The sequence below is a fragment of the Spea bombifrons genome, chromosome 5 (genome assembly GCF_027358695.1).
Source record: "Spea bombifrons isolate aSpeBom1 chromosome 5, aSpeBom1.2.pri, whole genome shotgun sequence".
Lineage (NCBI taxonomy): Eukaryota > Metazoa > Chordata > Amphibia > Anura > Pelobatidae > Spea > Spea bombifrons.
Genome location: NC_071091.1, coordinates 89,394,327 through 89,411,399, shown reverse-complemented (window position 1 = coordinate 89,411,399; position 17,073 = coordinate 89,394,327). Strand labels below are relative to the sequence as shown.

At 37.6% G+C, this 17,073-nt stretch overlaps 1 protein-coding gene across 1 annotated transcript in view; it reads right to left on the bottom strand.

Moving 5' to 3' along the window:
* Window positions 1-14,422: 14,422 nt before the first annotated feature.
* KCNB2 (potassium voltage-gated channel subfamily B member 2) overlaps window positions 14,423-17,073 on the bottom strand; it is an 89,380-nt gene continuing 86,729 nt past the window's right edge. The window contains exon 3 of the mRNA XM_053466347.1: window positions 14,423-17,026. Within this exon, the coding sequence (XP_053322322.1) occupies window positions 14,906-17,026 (2,121 nt within the window). The 3' untranslated portion in view covers window positions 14,423-14,905. The remainder of the gene's footprint in view (window positions 17,027-17,073) is intronic.

Genomic DNA, 17,073 nt, shown 5'->3' with positions numbered 1-17,073 from the left:
TTTTAAAAACAAGACACCCCAGGGTGTTTCAAATGCTGGTATTTTAACCCTTTACATGCACTAATTCTACCATCAGCCTTTGCCAGACTTTATGGTGCTAATTTTTATGTATTTTATTTCGCATGCATTGTGAATTTACCGCTCCTTGTATATGTCACTGTCAAATACCCCAATATGTGTTCAGCAACATCTCCTGAGTGTTACCCCATATGCATGGGTTTGTTGGGTGTGCGTTTTTCAAATTGGAATTTTGACATGTTAAAAAAACTTCTGCCCACATATCCTATTTGGGATATCTTTGAACCTGACCTATTCAGTTTACCCCATCAAACTATTTTTGAAAAATGTACACCCCTGGGAGTTTCAAATAATGGTATTTTAACTTTTTCCATTCACACATGTTACCATCAGCCTTTGTTACAGTTTGCTGTAGTGTTTTCTCATGTGTTTTTTTCCCCCCCCCCACACGCATTTTACTTCAGGTATGAATTTGCTGCTCCTGGTATATATCCCTGTCAGACAGCCCCTCATTATGTGTTCAGTAACATTTCCTGGTTACAGCAATACCCCTCATGCATGGGTTTGTTGGGTTATTTGGGAGGTAAAAGTCCACTTTCGTGAGGTATGCATTTTTTGGCACATGGACATCTGGTCGGTCTGTGCCAGTGTCCCATGTTTGTGACATCTTAGAAGCCGGCCAATTGGATTTACCCCATCAAATTATACACTTTTTAAAAACTATGCACCCCATAGGCATTGAAAATGCCAATATTTTAACTCTTTCCATGCAACAACTTTTGTGAACACATAGCGCTATTTGTAGGGCTTGCTCAAAAAAAACTTTTTTGTGTAAATATATATTTGGACCTTTTTGTGACAGTGGGGGATTATTTTTATATATTACCTATTTTTTTATTTTACTAATCACATTGTGATTAGTGAGCCGGGCTCCATTGACCTGCATGGTTGAATAGACCCTCTGTGGCGGCAATGCCATTCACTGATGCGCTTGCAAGGTGATTGGGGTAGGGAGTTACTGAGCAACACCGATTATGCTTAGGAAGCGATTGCTCATCGCTTCTTAAGCTCTGTTTTAGTTTTTTTTGGAGGAGGGCTTTCCTCCCATGATCCACAGAGGACGATCAATGCAGGTAAATAACGGTAGTCCGTATGTGTACGGGCTTTGTCACTAATGCGTTGCATTGTGACCCCCGAACATGTATGGGCTTTGTCGTGATGGGGTTAAGAATGTAATTACACAATAGCTGCAGTATGGTCAGAATGGGTAGATATTAGCAGGTATATCCATATACACTAGCACCTACACTCAGTATGGCACATTCACTCACACTAACACCTCCATCACACTAACTCCACTCTGTGGCGGGGAAGTCCCACTCCTACCACTCAATTTTCAATGTGCTCAAACATGCCATTTTCAAATGAAATGTTTTAAGGATACTTTAGGGTTTGCTATAAACTGTCTGATCCTGATTAGGGAACCAGTCAATGTCTGAGACTGTTGTATGCTGATTGCTTAACACAGTGGCAAGGGTTTTAGTACCCTAAATACTGTATTGTTTTGCCATTTTTACCATATGTTGGTTTAATCGAGATTTCATTTTCTGTGATGTACCGACACACTTTATATCTTTGGTAAGTAGTCTTTTGAAACCATAGAAAACAATTATGAGCGCTACACAGTAGGTGGCGCTGCTAAACAATGTTTGGCAAAGATCACCTGATTACATTAACACGTCACAAACATCATTTTTTTATGTTACCCTATAGTTTACAATTTTTTTTAATATTGGCTTAAGGTGTTTGGGGTAGTTAATCTTTACTTGTAGAGCTGGAGCAATAGGATGTCATTTTTAAAATAAACATAAAACAAACTTTTTTATATATTTGTACTGTTCTCAGTATGATATGGATAGACAGTCCTTTGATGATCTCTATAATATCTTATGGATGCCGGTGATGTCACACTGACATCATTGAGCTCACTATATAGTTTTTATATAGTTTTTTATTTTTCTACATTCCTTGGAAGACTTTGTTTCTCCTGCTCCTTCGTCTAATCTCCCCTGTGCTCCATAGGTCTGTTTGTGTGATAAGCCAGCAGAGGTAGCAATCTAGACAGACCCTGCTGAGTCTCTCCTTTCCTCCAAAGACCTTCCGGTGGGAGCTTTGACACCTTTCAGAATGGAACCCCTAATGTCCCATGCAGTGGCACTGTGATGTCCCTGCTGCTGTGAAAAAGGCTAGACTTGCCCATGCGTAGGGTAATGAAGAAGATACTCCATAAGTCTTGCAGAGGACTTATCACCAACCCCTACCCCCGGTGCCCTCAGACTTTTGTGATATCACATAAACGGCAAAACCTCCACAATTTCATGAAGTTTTATTAATTTGCTTGCCTGCTATGGTTGAGACATCTTGGAAGGTAGCCAGTTAATTACAAGATTGTTAACTTTTCTGGGACCAGGCAAGCTATGATTAGCATTTTTGGCAGTTTTTTCAGAAAATGTGGTTAAGATTCAAAGTGGGTACAGGAGGAGTCCAATAAATCTAACTGGTGCTGCTTATTAAGTATTAGCAAATGCAATCTTTCCAGACGTTCAAGGATAAAGTGCAAGAAGTTACATACAACAAAAGAAAAAAAAGGTCTATGGTTATCCATTGCAATGCCAGAGATTGCTATACTGAGAAAAATCCTACCCCAGATCGCTCTGAAAAGAGGTATCTATGCTGAAAAAAATCCCACCTCCGATCATTCTAAAACTATTAATATCTTTTAAAAATCTCAAACAAAACAAAATATTAAAGTCTGAGGGGTTCTGTGGACTGCAAGCAACCTCTGCTGGGATACTTTTCCACATCCACCACCCTCTCAGTAAAGTGAATATACCTTACATTAAGTAAAACTTTATTACAATAGAAATGAAAGGAAACATGGCAGGGGTTCTCTGGACATCATGCTACTTCTGATGGGAGGCTGTGCCACATATCCATTGCACTAAATTAAGTATTTCTTACATTAAGCAAAACATGACATTTAAAAAAGAAAAACCCCAGAGGGTGCGTAATTAACATGCAAATAACAATGAACCGTTTCAGTGCTTGTAAGGAAAGCTAATAAGACACAAACAATTATTTTGTCATGTCTTTATTAAACACATTCATTAAACATTGATATTGCTGGTGGCAAAAGTAAGTGAACCCTTGAACAATAACTGCAAACAAGTGCTTCTCCTAGCTGAGGATCAGACCTGCACAACAGTTGGGGTTAGAACCCTTCTTCCTCGCAGAACTGCTTAAACTCAGCCATATCCCTAGGCTGTCTGGTGTGAAGAGCTTCCTTGAGGTCATTTCACAGCATCTGTAATGGCTCTGACTGAAATACTCCAAAAGGTGTTTTCCTATAGGGATGTCTTATATTCAGACTTTTTCTTTTTTTCCTAAATTAATATTCAGATTTGAGTCGTCTTATAATCAGGGTCGTCTTCTAATCAAGCAAATACGGTAAATCTGCTATCCCCTCAAAATAACAACACACAGCCATTAACCCCTTCAATCCCCTATAGACGTACCGGGACGTCCAAAAAACGCCCACAAAGAAACCCCTATGGACGTCCCGGTACGTCCAGCCCTTCGTGCAGCGTCAGGGACACATCCCTGCCGCTGCACGGGAGACCAGGCTGTCGTTTGACAGCCTGGACTCCCCACTGACAGCAGAAGTCGGCTTTCTGCTGTCCGATCGCCCGTAACAGCTTCCGGCATGAAAGCCGGTAAGCTGTTACCGGTAAACTGCCCGATCGCGCCATCGTGCAGTTGCAAACGCGCGATCGGGCATTCCCGGAAGGTCCTGCGGGGATATCCTGCCCTCCGATGAGGCACAGAGACGCTACGATCTCTATGCACATCACTGTGACATCACTGGTATGTTCAGGAGGTCCCTAGGAGGACCTCTAACCATTAATGTGTAAAAAAAAAATGTAAAAAAAATTAAAATAAAAAAAATATTTAAAAAAAATATATAAAAAAAGATAATAAAAAAAATTCTTAAAAAACCTTACATCCCATTGCCCTAGCATAACATCTAGCCAGTATAACCCTCCTGCCCCCGTTCACAACCCCCAAACCCGTTAAGCCATAGGCATAAAAATTATACAAAATTGTACACCTTATAGTATGCTCCCTGGTGCTGGGAAAGTCTGGAAAATCTATATAAATCAGGTATTTCTGAAATCAGGACACCTGAATTGATAAACTTGGAGGGGATTTTCCATCACTTTACCTAATTTTGTGAGGATTCAGAGGGAAAATGTAAAAAAAAATTAGTTTATTTTTCTAATCTTCGCTAGTTTTTACTAAATTTCTCATTCTAAATTTTCAGCTAATCATCCAACTATGGTATCAAACGAAAGCTCTATCTCTCCTTGAAAAAACAATATATAGTTTACATGGGTACACTATTCACAGGAAAAGAGAATCATCGCTAAACCGACATACCCCAAAAATGGCAAAATTGCTCTGGGCTTTGAGGTACCAAAAACCCCTGGGATTGAAGGGGTTAATGTGTAAACCCTTTATTTATTTATTTTCCAGCACTGTGGCCCAGTTTTCGAAGGAAGGGGATCATGCTCTGCTTCAGTATGTCACAGTACATGTTGGCATTCATGGTTCCCTCAATGAACTGTAGCTCCCCAGTGCCGGCAGCACTCATGCAGACCATGACACTCACACCACCATGCTTGACTGTAGGCAAGACACACTTGTCTTTGTACTCCTCACCTGGTTGCCACCACACACGATTGACACCATCTGAACCAAATAAGTTTATCTTGGTCTCATCGGACCACAAGACATGGTTCCAGTCTGCTTGGCTTTCTTTTGCATCGTCTTTAGAAGGGGCTTCCTTCTGGAACGACAGCCATGCAGACCAATTTGATGCAGTGTGCGGTGTATGGTCTGAGCACTGACAGTATGACCCCCCCACCCCTTCAACCTCTGCAGCAATGCTGGCAGCACTCATACGTCTGTTTCCCAAAGACAACCTCTGGATATGAAGCTGAGCACGTGCAATTAACTTCTTTGGTCAGCTATTGCGAGGCCTGTGAAACCTGTCCTGTAAAACTGCTGTATGGTCTTGCTGCAGCTCAGTTTCAGGGTCTTGGCAATCTTCTTGTAGCCTAGGCCATCTTTATGTCGCGCACCAATTCTTTTTTTCAGATCCTCAGAGAGTTCTTTGCCATGAGGTGCAATGTTGAACTTCAAGTGACCAGTATGAGAGAGTGATAACACCAAATTTAACACACCTGCTCCCTGTTCACACCTGAGACCTTGTAAGACTAACGAGTCAAATGACACCAGGGAGGGAAATGGCTTATTGGGCCCAATTTGGACATTTCCACTTAGGGGTGTACTCACTTTTGTTGCCAAAGTTTAGACATTAACCCCTTAAGGACCGGGCTCATTTTTCGTTTTCTACCCTGTGGGACCGAGGCTGTTTTGACACTTTTGTGGTGCTTGTGTTCAGGTGTAATTTTCTCCTCACCCATTTAGTGTACCCACATAAGTTATATATTGTTTTTTTCAGGACAAGATGGGCTTTCTTCAGATACCATTATTTTGATCGTATCATCTTATTTACTATAAAAAAAATAAAAAAAACATGGTGAAAAATTGAAAAAAAAGACATTTTATGACTTTTATTTGAAAAATCTTTTACTCACCTAAAAAAGCAAGTAAAAAAACTAGCTAAATAGATTCTACTACTTGTCCTGAGTTTAGAGATACCCAATGTTTTTATGTTTTTTTGCTGTTTTTTGTACGTTATAGGGCAATAAGTACAAGCAGCGTTTTATGATTTCCAAATCTTTTTTAACAAATCTGGTCAGTCTGCCTCCATCTCCTCTTTGGAACATCTTTGAAGCCGGTTAACTCAATTTAACCCCCTCAAACCATATATTTTTGAAAACTAGACACCCCAGGGTATTCCAAATGCTGTTATTTTAACCCTTTCCATGCACCAATTATACAACTACACTTTGTCAAACTTTGTAATAGTAATTTTTTTTATTTTTTTTTCCACACAAATTGTACTTTAGTTATAGATATACAGGTTCTGGTATATGTCACTATCAAACAACACCCCAATGTGTGTTCAGCAACATCTCCTGAGTACAGCGATACCCCACATGCATGGGTTTGTCAGATTGTTTGGCTGGTAAAAGGCTACTTTTGGGGCATGCGTAATCCAGGTGGTCATTTGGTCATTCTGCCTCCATCTCTTCTTTGGAATATCTTTGAAGCCGGTTAACTCAATTTAACCCATTCAAACCATATATTTTGGAAAACTAGACACCCCAGGGTATTCCGAATGCTGTTATTTTAACCCTTTCCATGCACCAATTATAGAACTACACTTTGTCAAACTTTGTAATAGTAATTTTTTTTCACACAAATTGTACTTTAGTTATAGATATACAGGTTCTGGTATATGTCACTGTCAAACAACCCCCCAATATGTGTTCAGGAACATCTCCTGAGTGCAGTGATACCCGACATGCATGGGTTTGTCGGGTTGTTTCAGATTTAAAATGCCACATTTGGGAAGTGCGCTTTTTTTCTCCATTTTGGTCAGTCTGTACCTATGCCCTATCTGTGAGCTAGGCCACTCCAATTTACCCCATCAGCCATTTTTTTTATATATTAGACACCCCTTGGGTATTTGAAGTGCTTTTATTTTAACTCTGAGATTTTTGAGAAATTTTAGCACTTGCTCAAAATAATAAACTTTATTTTTTTATTTTTTTTATTTTTTTAATACTTTTTTTATATTTTTTTTACACATTGTGCTGGTACTGGATGGTTCATCTAGTGACATCACTGCATAATTATTTTTAAATGTTAGCACATTTTTTTTTTCCATATTTTTATTTTTTATTTTTTTTTTGAATATTTTACTAATCACATAGTGATTAGAAAGCTGGGCTCCATTGACTTGCATGGTTGAATGCAGTACCTGTTTTCAACCAGCAAGTGGAGCCAGTTCTCTAGAGGGTCTGGAGACCCTCTAGCGAACTTTTTCGTCTTTATTGTTGTAGTTCCCGGGCCGCCGCCATCTTACTGGATGGCGAAGATCACCGACAGCTGCGGCTGTGACTGCTCTCCGGAGCGGTCACAGCCCACCTAAAGGTAAGTGTTTGGTGTCGCTGGATGCCTCCTGATCGAGGCATTCCAGCGACACCATTTAAGTTTAGGAGGCGATCGTTGATCGCCTCCTAAACGCTTTTAAAAATACATTGTATGGCGGCTGTTGACGCCCCGGGGAGGGGCCAGACATGGCCCCCGATGCCGATCTCGGCCTTGCTGAATGCCTCGACATCGAGGCATTGCAGCAAGGCCGTTTAAGCGAAGAAAGTGATCCTTGATCACTTTCTAAGCTTATTTAACTTTTTGACGGTTCAGGACCGTCAAAGGTCATTTAGTGACCTTCTTGTCATGACGGTCCTGAACCGGCAATGGTCGCGAAGGGGTTAATGGCTGTGTGTTGAGTTATTTTGACGGGACAGCAAATTTACACCATTATACAGGCTGTACACTCACTACTTTACATTGTAACAGAGTGTCATTCCTTCAGTGTTGTCGCATGAAAAGATATAATAAAATATTTACAAAAATGTGAGGGGTGTACTCACTTTTGTGAAATAAGACTTTTATAAGAATGTGTGATTTAGCGCTACTCATGAAAAATGAGTACAGTAAAAAATAAACACACTAATAGGAAAATAAGTTTATACTAGTCCCAGTACTGGGAGTCACAAGTACTGCTAATACCTTTTAACTTTTAACCCCTATTTTAGTCAGCAATAGCTGTGACAAAACATCCACAGCTATCCAGTTCTGGGGAAAGTAATTCTAGAATATATGTAGTTTGCTGCGCAAAGAAACGTTTTCCTTGCTTATGTAGCCTAACCACATGATTGAACAGTGTTATTAAATCACATCATTTTCAAAGTTAATACATAATTTGTTATATATATCGGTTACAAGAGGGCATTTATCCAGTAGATGGTTTGACCATAGTATTTTAAAAGGGCAAGTGGCTTTTGTTTGACACAGATTTTTAAAGTTGTATGGTTAGTCGCACAGCAAAAGTCATTACTGCAACCAACCACACCTTTCATTCACAGTCTAAGAGGGAAAAAATGCGTATATTTGTTAATGTATAAAATGCTAGACATTGCTACCCCCTAATTTTAGTGGAATCCTTTGTTGCCTACATTTTGTATGCCTGCCTTATTTGCAGAATAGGCTGTATAGATAATGCTGTTTTATAAGATGTGAAAAAATCAAGTGGGAATTTCCTACATAGTACAGAGCCGCAACAAAGTAAAAGGAATAACTTGTTTACAGCATAGTATAATGTATGTAAGAACCTGAAAGTTACACATTAAAATGCTGGTGGACTTCTATGCCTAGTATCTAATTTACAATATCCCATTTGGTTTACTTCCCTTGGAGAATACAACTGCTATAAAATCCCTCTATGTTTTGATATTATCCTGTCTTGGTTTAGAAAGCCATGACTGGTAGTAAACTGCATAGCAAGACCACAGTAGTAAATAAGCTTTTTTTATTGTGTGTTTTTATGCTCTATACACAATAAGAAATGTCAGACCATACTGCTGCCTTTGAGAGCAATTGGCTTTAAATATAGAGCCCGGTTATGGGCCATAATAACCATGCTAGGTTGTCTGGAAATCCCAGTTTGCACACTGACGGCTCAATCAAAATGGTTGGAACAGATTCAATCACATGTTCAAAACAAGAATTTACATAAATCATCGTCTGTTTTCATCCTAATAGACTCAAAAATTGAGGTTAGTGGTTCTGCTGTGTTAGGTGTGTGTGATTTATGTCAATTTTATTTTCCTTATCCAGTGTTACAATAAGTGTAATGTGGTTTAGTAAACTATTTATTAAATGTATCACTAAGAACTAGCGTGTGAGCACCCATGACTGTTCATTCTTCTATAACGCATAGTAGATGCCTCAGGCAGCAGTAAGATTAATGTAATGCTAATGTAAATGACTGAACACTGAAATGAGACAGAATGATTCATTTAAACATTTATTTGCTATCCTGCATATGCATTCAGACTGAAATGAGGAAGGAAATGTCATTATACAGACATCTGACATAAATGTTCAACAATTATATGCATGCATACAGTATTAATAGGATGACTGTTACGGAGGTAATCATAGTAGTTATTACAGAGTCACATATCTTTTTTTTTTCTTTTTTTTCTGTAAACCATAGATAGCATGAATGGAAACACTGACAAAAGCGCCGTTAAATATGAAAAGACATTTTAGATGTAAATGAAAACTAGCAGAAGAAATGGACATTTTTTCCATTAGAAAGTTTGAAGAAAAAGAAAGATTGATTTATAATGGATCATGCTGGATACCAGTTATACGAGTTAAACATGGATGCAATCATTTATTCTCTGTTTCAAATGCTATCCTGAGTCTCTAAAGATGAAATGATGAATATTTAACTAAAAACATGATATGCTACTTAAGCTTCCCTTGTTATATGTAACATCGCCACCCAACCTACTTTAGGAAAAGGTTTCCTAAAGACTAACAATGCAGCACATCTCTTTTTTGCACGCCTCTGCGCTGCTGCAGCAGGTTCACGTAGCTTATATATTTGCTCAGTTGAACACATTTTCTAGTGACGTGTAACAAAAAATCCAAAATATAAGTATTCTTTGTAAGTGGGTCAACATCATTAAATGATATGAATAAAATAATATTTTTCAGCTTCTTAAACCCGTTTAGACAGCGATTCAGTGCCAAAATGATGCATCTTGTGCTTTTTTGTGTATTTTTCTTTCTTTGCAGCATTTAGGATAGAAACTCAGACAAATATAAATTTATATGTATTAATATATGTGCATATTTACAGAGGCAAAATATATAAACTTGCAGTATCTTACAACATAAACAATATACACGTATTTATTTTTTATGCATAAGAATTTATCATGAAACACATGCTGTGTTGCGGCTTTAGTGAGGTCTGCATTGTAAGTTTTCACCATAGAATGCACAGAGTTTAACATACAGCCTACATCATCCTACGTCTCAACTAAAATATAATTCACATCTTTAGATTGGTCCATCAAGTACAAACTACTTTTTCAGGCGGCATAATTATATACATGTAGTTCCCGACACTAATTACGATATTTTTAATATTAAAATATATAGAATTGTTCAGTCCTAACGACCGTGCTTATGGTAGTGCAAAGAACCGGAAAATGAACATACGTCTGATAAAATGATGGTCTTGTCAGTTACATTGCACATAGTTACATGCTTTTTTAAGCACTGTAAGCTAGGGTTCCCAAGCTTCAGGTTATATTTTGTATTCATATATGTTCCCATTATGCCTGTGAACTGTTTAAAAATCTTGTATAATTATGTGTAAAACTGACAAAACTATGACTTTAGGATTAGACACATTCCAAATTTTGTTACAGAATTCAGGTGCAATATTTCTTATCAATTTAGTTAACATTAAAATATTTGAAAGAAAAACCTCATATTAATTAGGTTCATCAGGAGTTCCAAATAAAGTGAAACCTCTCTATTTTAATATATATATATATATATATATATATATATATATATATATAATAAAAATAAATGTATTTATGTATATATATTTTCTTTATTACCAGTATTTTTCCCCATAAATTTTGCAACTCATTTTAAACCTTTTAAAGAGACAATATCTTCTACATTAGATGGTAGCCAAAGTATGATAATGACCCCTTGTCAGTTTCAATTATTTTCTTAATGGCTTTTAACCTCCCTAACATGGAAATTTTCTGCAGCAATGTTTAACTCTTTAGTGGTCTTCCAAGCTAGTAGCCATACATACATACATGCAATGTTTGAAAACTGTCTCCATGGCTTTGCGCGTTACATTCTGAAAATTACGGTGTTTTTGCTTTATTTTACTGCTGACACTGCCAGTTTTTCTCAATAGTTATGTCCATTATAACATGTATATGCACAGAAAATGTATTATTGTTATATTACTAGTAAGAAAAACACAATGTTATCATATGAATGTAAGGAGTAAGGCTATACTAGTAAGATAATTACTATAATTATTGTAACCTTTATTTATGGTAATCTTTTACATTTTGGCATGCATAAGCATAGACAGATTCATCAACATCCTCTCTATACATTTGCTCTGTTACCCCACACTAGCCATTTGCCTTACCGAACTTGCCACCAATCAAACACATCTCTTTGTAGTTTCCTACACCTTTGTATAAATGGAAACTATAGCCCCAAAATAACGTTGCCTAGGGCAGTGTACTTTTTTGCAGTACGGTGCAGTTAAAGTCAATTTTTGTAGTGTTATTTCATGCTACAAATAAAATACTGTACCTTTCTCCCCTGTTGGTGTTTATTGACTTTTCTCATAGTTGTTGGGCATAAACTTTATCTACTGTTTTACAACTTGTCAGTCTTTAACTATCTGTAGACCAGTAGAGTACATTATCTTGTAGAGCAAAGACGTATTTACAGTACATGTAATCAGAAATGGCTATATGTTTTTTCATAGGTGATTGTGTACATGAGACCGGATATCAGGGCATGAGGGAAGATACCTCTAGCATATACCATCTAGCAATGAATTTGATGGCTCTGTTGTAATTGACTAAGAGCTCTCTTCCTTTGCACAGAAATATAAAGTTTGATAGGAATTTGGCCTGCTCTAAAACTTGACAAAAGACTTGTTTTTTTGTTTTGTCTTATGTTCAGGATAGCCTTACACCTATCCTATAATTATCTCAATCTCCTCACTGTATTAACCGCCACCACTTCTGCTAGAAGGCTCTTATATTTATATATCACCCTTTTGTTAAGCGTCTTACCCGGTAGTTTTAGACTATGGCCTCTTGGCCTAACATTTCTACCACCTTGACTTGTATTTCCCTCTTGTACATTGTTGAATAACTTTGTGTATTTATTTCGTATCTTCTTTGTCTTGTATATCCTCTAAGAGAAAACTGTAACAGCCATACTTTGCACTCTTCTTAAATTTTATAATTGTAATCAAATTATCGAATGATAAAGTATAACTGCATTGCATTGTACTCATTTGTATTGTCAAATACCTCCTTAGTGTGCCGTCCTTATCATAATTTTTGGGGGGTTTATTCAGAGCCTGCCAGGGATTTTGAGGTTTTAATTATTTCTCACTTCACTATTCACTATGAAGTGCCAACATTGACAGATTTAACCAGTAAGGAGGCTGAGTAGCCCTGCATATTGTATAATTCAATGTGTAAGTAGATATCGAAGACATCTTACAGAATTACCTATAGTGAAGTTAAGGAGCTTTAAACACAACTCTCCTGCAAATTCACCCATTAGTGAATAAACCCATTTGGCTAACTTAACTTTTGTTTGGTGGGGTTAGCAGTGTAACTGCTCCAAGTTCAGTCTAAACTCTCTAGACAAATTAAATTGGTTAGAGCGGGACAAATCCCAGACGCCAGGTAGCTGTGGGTCCAAAAACTTCCACAAACTTTACCAGGATGTAATTAATGGCCAGTTTTATGTTCTCTCCTGTAGAATGGACGCACTACTCTTACTGATTTACCCTTTAGATGTCACGACTGAAAGCAGGGAACGTTTTGTTGGTACAACTCTTGCACATGCTCAGTCACACTCCAATTCTAATCAACAGGAGCCGAGTTACCATTAAAAGTAAATGGAGTAGCAGGAGACATTATCGTGTATGTTATTTGAACACTGGTGTTTAGTTCAACTACTTAGTTCTTGAGAAGGGTCTTCCTCACAATTTATTTCTGTAAGTCAAAATTGTAATTTGAGGCAGTATGTATGTCCTGTTTACCTATTGAATAGCTCCTCAGAATGGTGGTGCTATATAGGTCAGTACATAATTATGTCAAGGAAAAAAGGTCTCATTTTATAACTCTGATAATTAGACAATGCCTGCTTCGATTTGCATGCAGTAAAATGCACTGCAGTCCACGTAAAATGACCAATCTGCATTAAAGATAAAAAATACTTTTTAAGGAACAGACTGTACTTGTAAGGAGAACTGCATTGGACCTTTATAATGCATATTTAAGAAGTCAAACTCCATGAAATATTTTTCCAATTTAACTGTGCATTAGGCAGGGCCAAGTTGGTTCTTCTTTGATTAGCACCTAAATTGTTGTTACACTTCATAATGCAAAGTAAAGTTGTTGAGTTGAAATAACAGACAACTAACTTAATACATAAGGACCTCTCTGGATCTTGAGGAGGGGTTTCCAAGCTTACAATTTATATCTGGTCTTCAATACAATCTAGAAATTTAGAATGTGAAAGAAATGCCAGACTCTGTTTTGACAAATGTATTATCAGATGTTTAATAAGAAATATGTATTTTCTAAGTGACCTGTGCTACATTAGGCTTAGGTGACGTTCGTTCCCTCATTTACGTGAGCAATATCACATACCCGTATGTTGTATGGCATTGTATTATCTCACCAGAATGAAAATATGACATGGGTAGACAAATCCAATTCTCTTGTGATATTGTATTAAGAACAAGAATAATTAAGAAAAATCTATATAGCACCTATTGGTGTCGAGATCTAATGATGACAAATTTTAGACAATTGAAGACAATTTTTGCTGAATCATGTACACTAATTACCCAAAAAACTAAAATACAAGCGACTGGTAAAGAAAACGCAAAGCAACGCTCAACAAAGTGTGAAATTTCATGGCAATTGGCACTATTTACGTGGCGATCAATAATTGTACTTTGCATCTGACAGTGGGACAATGGTATTGATGAAGTTTTGGCAAGTTTACACATAACACATCAGTCTTCGCACTTCTTTTTCTGGTTGATAAATCTTACCTATTTTTTTTATTTTTTTTACCTTTTTATCTTTATTTTTTAAAATAAGAAATGAAAATAAACAACCAATCTTTTATGCACAGCAAAATATGCAGTGATTTTTATAGCACAAATAAATAAAAAATAGTATCTTCATTTTAATGAACAGTTGTTAGGATGTAACTCTCCAGCAATCGTACTTCCACTTCTGTCATTCTTTGCCAGCCCCAACAACAGCCGAAGGGCCACAGAGTTCCTCACTGCTTGTTTAGTCCAACAATGATTTCTGAACGCATTATATTTAAATGCACAAGCTTTCCAGTGCTGATGAGGCCTGCTGCACATTGACAATCAGGGAAATGAAACATATGCTTCTCCGCCAGTGGAAGGGTTCCAACCAACTGCATGGCCGCAACTTTTCAACATAATCTGTACAAATCCTCCAAGCAGGAAGTACCTTTGTCCTGATTAACTGCTTTTCACCATTAACATATTTATATATTTATACTTATATAACTAAACTCTTTCTTGTAGCTAACGTATGTACATATATAGGCTTTTTCTAAAGCTCACAGGACCCCATTTCCTCCCGCTCAATGCATGCATTGACATAGATATCCTTCCATGTGCAAACTCTACATTGCATTATAGCGTTCTGAAACATATCTACAATTGTTGATTAAGGGATGACAGAATGTCAGGTTTCGCAGTACACAGGCTCCCAATCGAGCATGTTTTTATTACACTCTGATGTTGAGTCATTTTGTTACAAAAAAAAAAATAGCTCCTCAACTATTTCAACTAAACAATCCTTCATGCCATGCAAAATGAATAGTGTACGGATGTCTTTGAGGCTTTTCCTTTTCTTAGTTCACAGGCAATACCAACCTATAGTGCTTTTAAGAAAAAAAAAATCTTTATTGCTTTTTCAGCTAGTCACATGCTGGTCTCACGTGTTTGACAATAACCTGATTCATCAGCATTTGAGTGGATTTCTGGGACAAATAGGTGATTTTCCATCTTACTTTCGTCTTGATTATTGTCCTGCTTAATATCCTCCCCTGACTGGTAAATGTCCTGAGTACAGTTTTGAGTTATGTTTTTTTGTGTAGACAAAGGTGTACTTTCTGACGCAATGTGATTTCCACCATTTTTTTCCTCTGTGCAGTTTGTTTTGACTTCCTCCTGAGCATTGTTTTTTGAACTACAAATCTGCATGAAATCTTCATCTTCTGTACCAATTTCGGTAAAACTGCTTGTCTTTTTTGAAGAGAGTGCATAAAGCTTTGGGTTCCGAGAAGGAGACTTCTGCGGAGACCTTGTTATGCCGCTTGAGTATTCTGCTTGTGGCTTTGGTTGTTCATGAGAAGAGAAATCTTGTAGAAAAACCGTACCTAGCTGCAGATGACTGTATAAGGGATGGTCTATTGGGTTTAGCGGCAATGAGCGTGTAATGCTTGCTTGAGTCTGTGCAGCCCTGCCTTTTATTTCTCTGAAGTTAACTTTAAGTGATCTAGATTTCAATGGGTTGTTGATTTTTAGAGAACTTTGGTTGTTTTCTAATTCACTATCAACTTGATTCTGAAGTAATATTTTAGGGTTTGTGTTATCATTTCTGGCAGGCGATTCAGATAACCTATACTCAAAAGTGACATCTTTGGGGGCAAAACCTGTGTATTTTGAACGTGGCTGGTAGTGTGAGACTTTAAGACTTCCTTCTTCAGGCACTGTATACGAAGGAAATCTAGCCTCTAGGTTACTACCAGGAAATGGTGTTAGGGGAGATCTCTCCGCTTCTGTAAAATCTGTTGCACAACTAGCAAAGCTGTCAATACTGGAAACACTTCTCATGTCAGTTATTATATCCCTATGTGCTACTAAGAGCTGATTTCTCTTTGCAGAAACATCCTCCATCTCAATTTCCTCCTCGTATGCTGGAGGAACAGCAGACTGTTCCTGATATGATGTATTAACAGTTGGATGGGATTGAGCTTTTGTTATTTCGTTATAAAGAGCCTCGAGTTTTTGCGCACTAAGGTGCTGTGGACTAGAAGATGTGTTGTTCAATTGTTCTTGAGAATCATGTTGACTAACTTCCTGATACTTATTGTCAAATGATTTGTTTGAACTTGTTTCTGATAACGTTCTTTTATTCCATTTCCATCGACTCGGGGACAAATGATTATCACTGGCCTTCTGTATTGTGTTTGATTCGTCTGCAGACTTATCCACGACAATATCGATCAGCTCCATGCTGCGTGCAAATGCGTCTTTCAGATTCATGGACACTATACTTCCATTTCTTTTAGCTCGTTCAAGTGCCTCTCTTCTCTTTATAGCCTTTTCCTGCCTCTTCTGTTCCTTGTAAAACTCCGAGAAATTATTTACTATGATCGGTATGGGTAACGCTATTACTAACACTCCAGCAATGCAACAAAGTCCTCCAACAATCTTACCCAATAAAGTCCTGGGATAAATGTCTCCATATCCTACTGTTGTCATGGTTATGGTTGCCCACCAAAAAGATGCCGGTATGCTGGTAAACTTTGTGGCATCTTCATCTTTCTCAGCAAAAAATACCAAACTGGAGAAAATCATGATCCCCATTGCCAAGAACAAAATAAGTAACCCCAATTCATTATAACTCCGTCTGAGTGTAAATCCTAATGACTGGAGCCCTGTCGAATGTCTGGCAAGTTTTAGTATACGCAGTATTCTCATAATTCTAAATATCTGAACCACACGTCTGACATTTTGGAACTGAAGCACACTCTTGTTTGACTCCGTGAGGAAAATAGTTACATAGTAAGGTAAAATAGCCAGTAAATCAATTATATTCAATGGCCCTTTGAAAAACTTCCATTTGTTTGGGGAAGAAAGGAAACGCAGAAGATACTCCATTGTAAACCAGGCAATGCACACAGCTTCGACGTGTGCCAGCTGTGGGTTGTCGTTCGGCTGTCCAAATTCATCAGGTTCTTGCAAATCAGGTAATGTGTTAAGTGATAACGCAATAGTAGACAGCACAATAAACAGGATCGATATAATTGCCAAAATCTGAAAGAAGAGACAGAAATACAAATCGTTAATCTGCTTGTCAATCT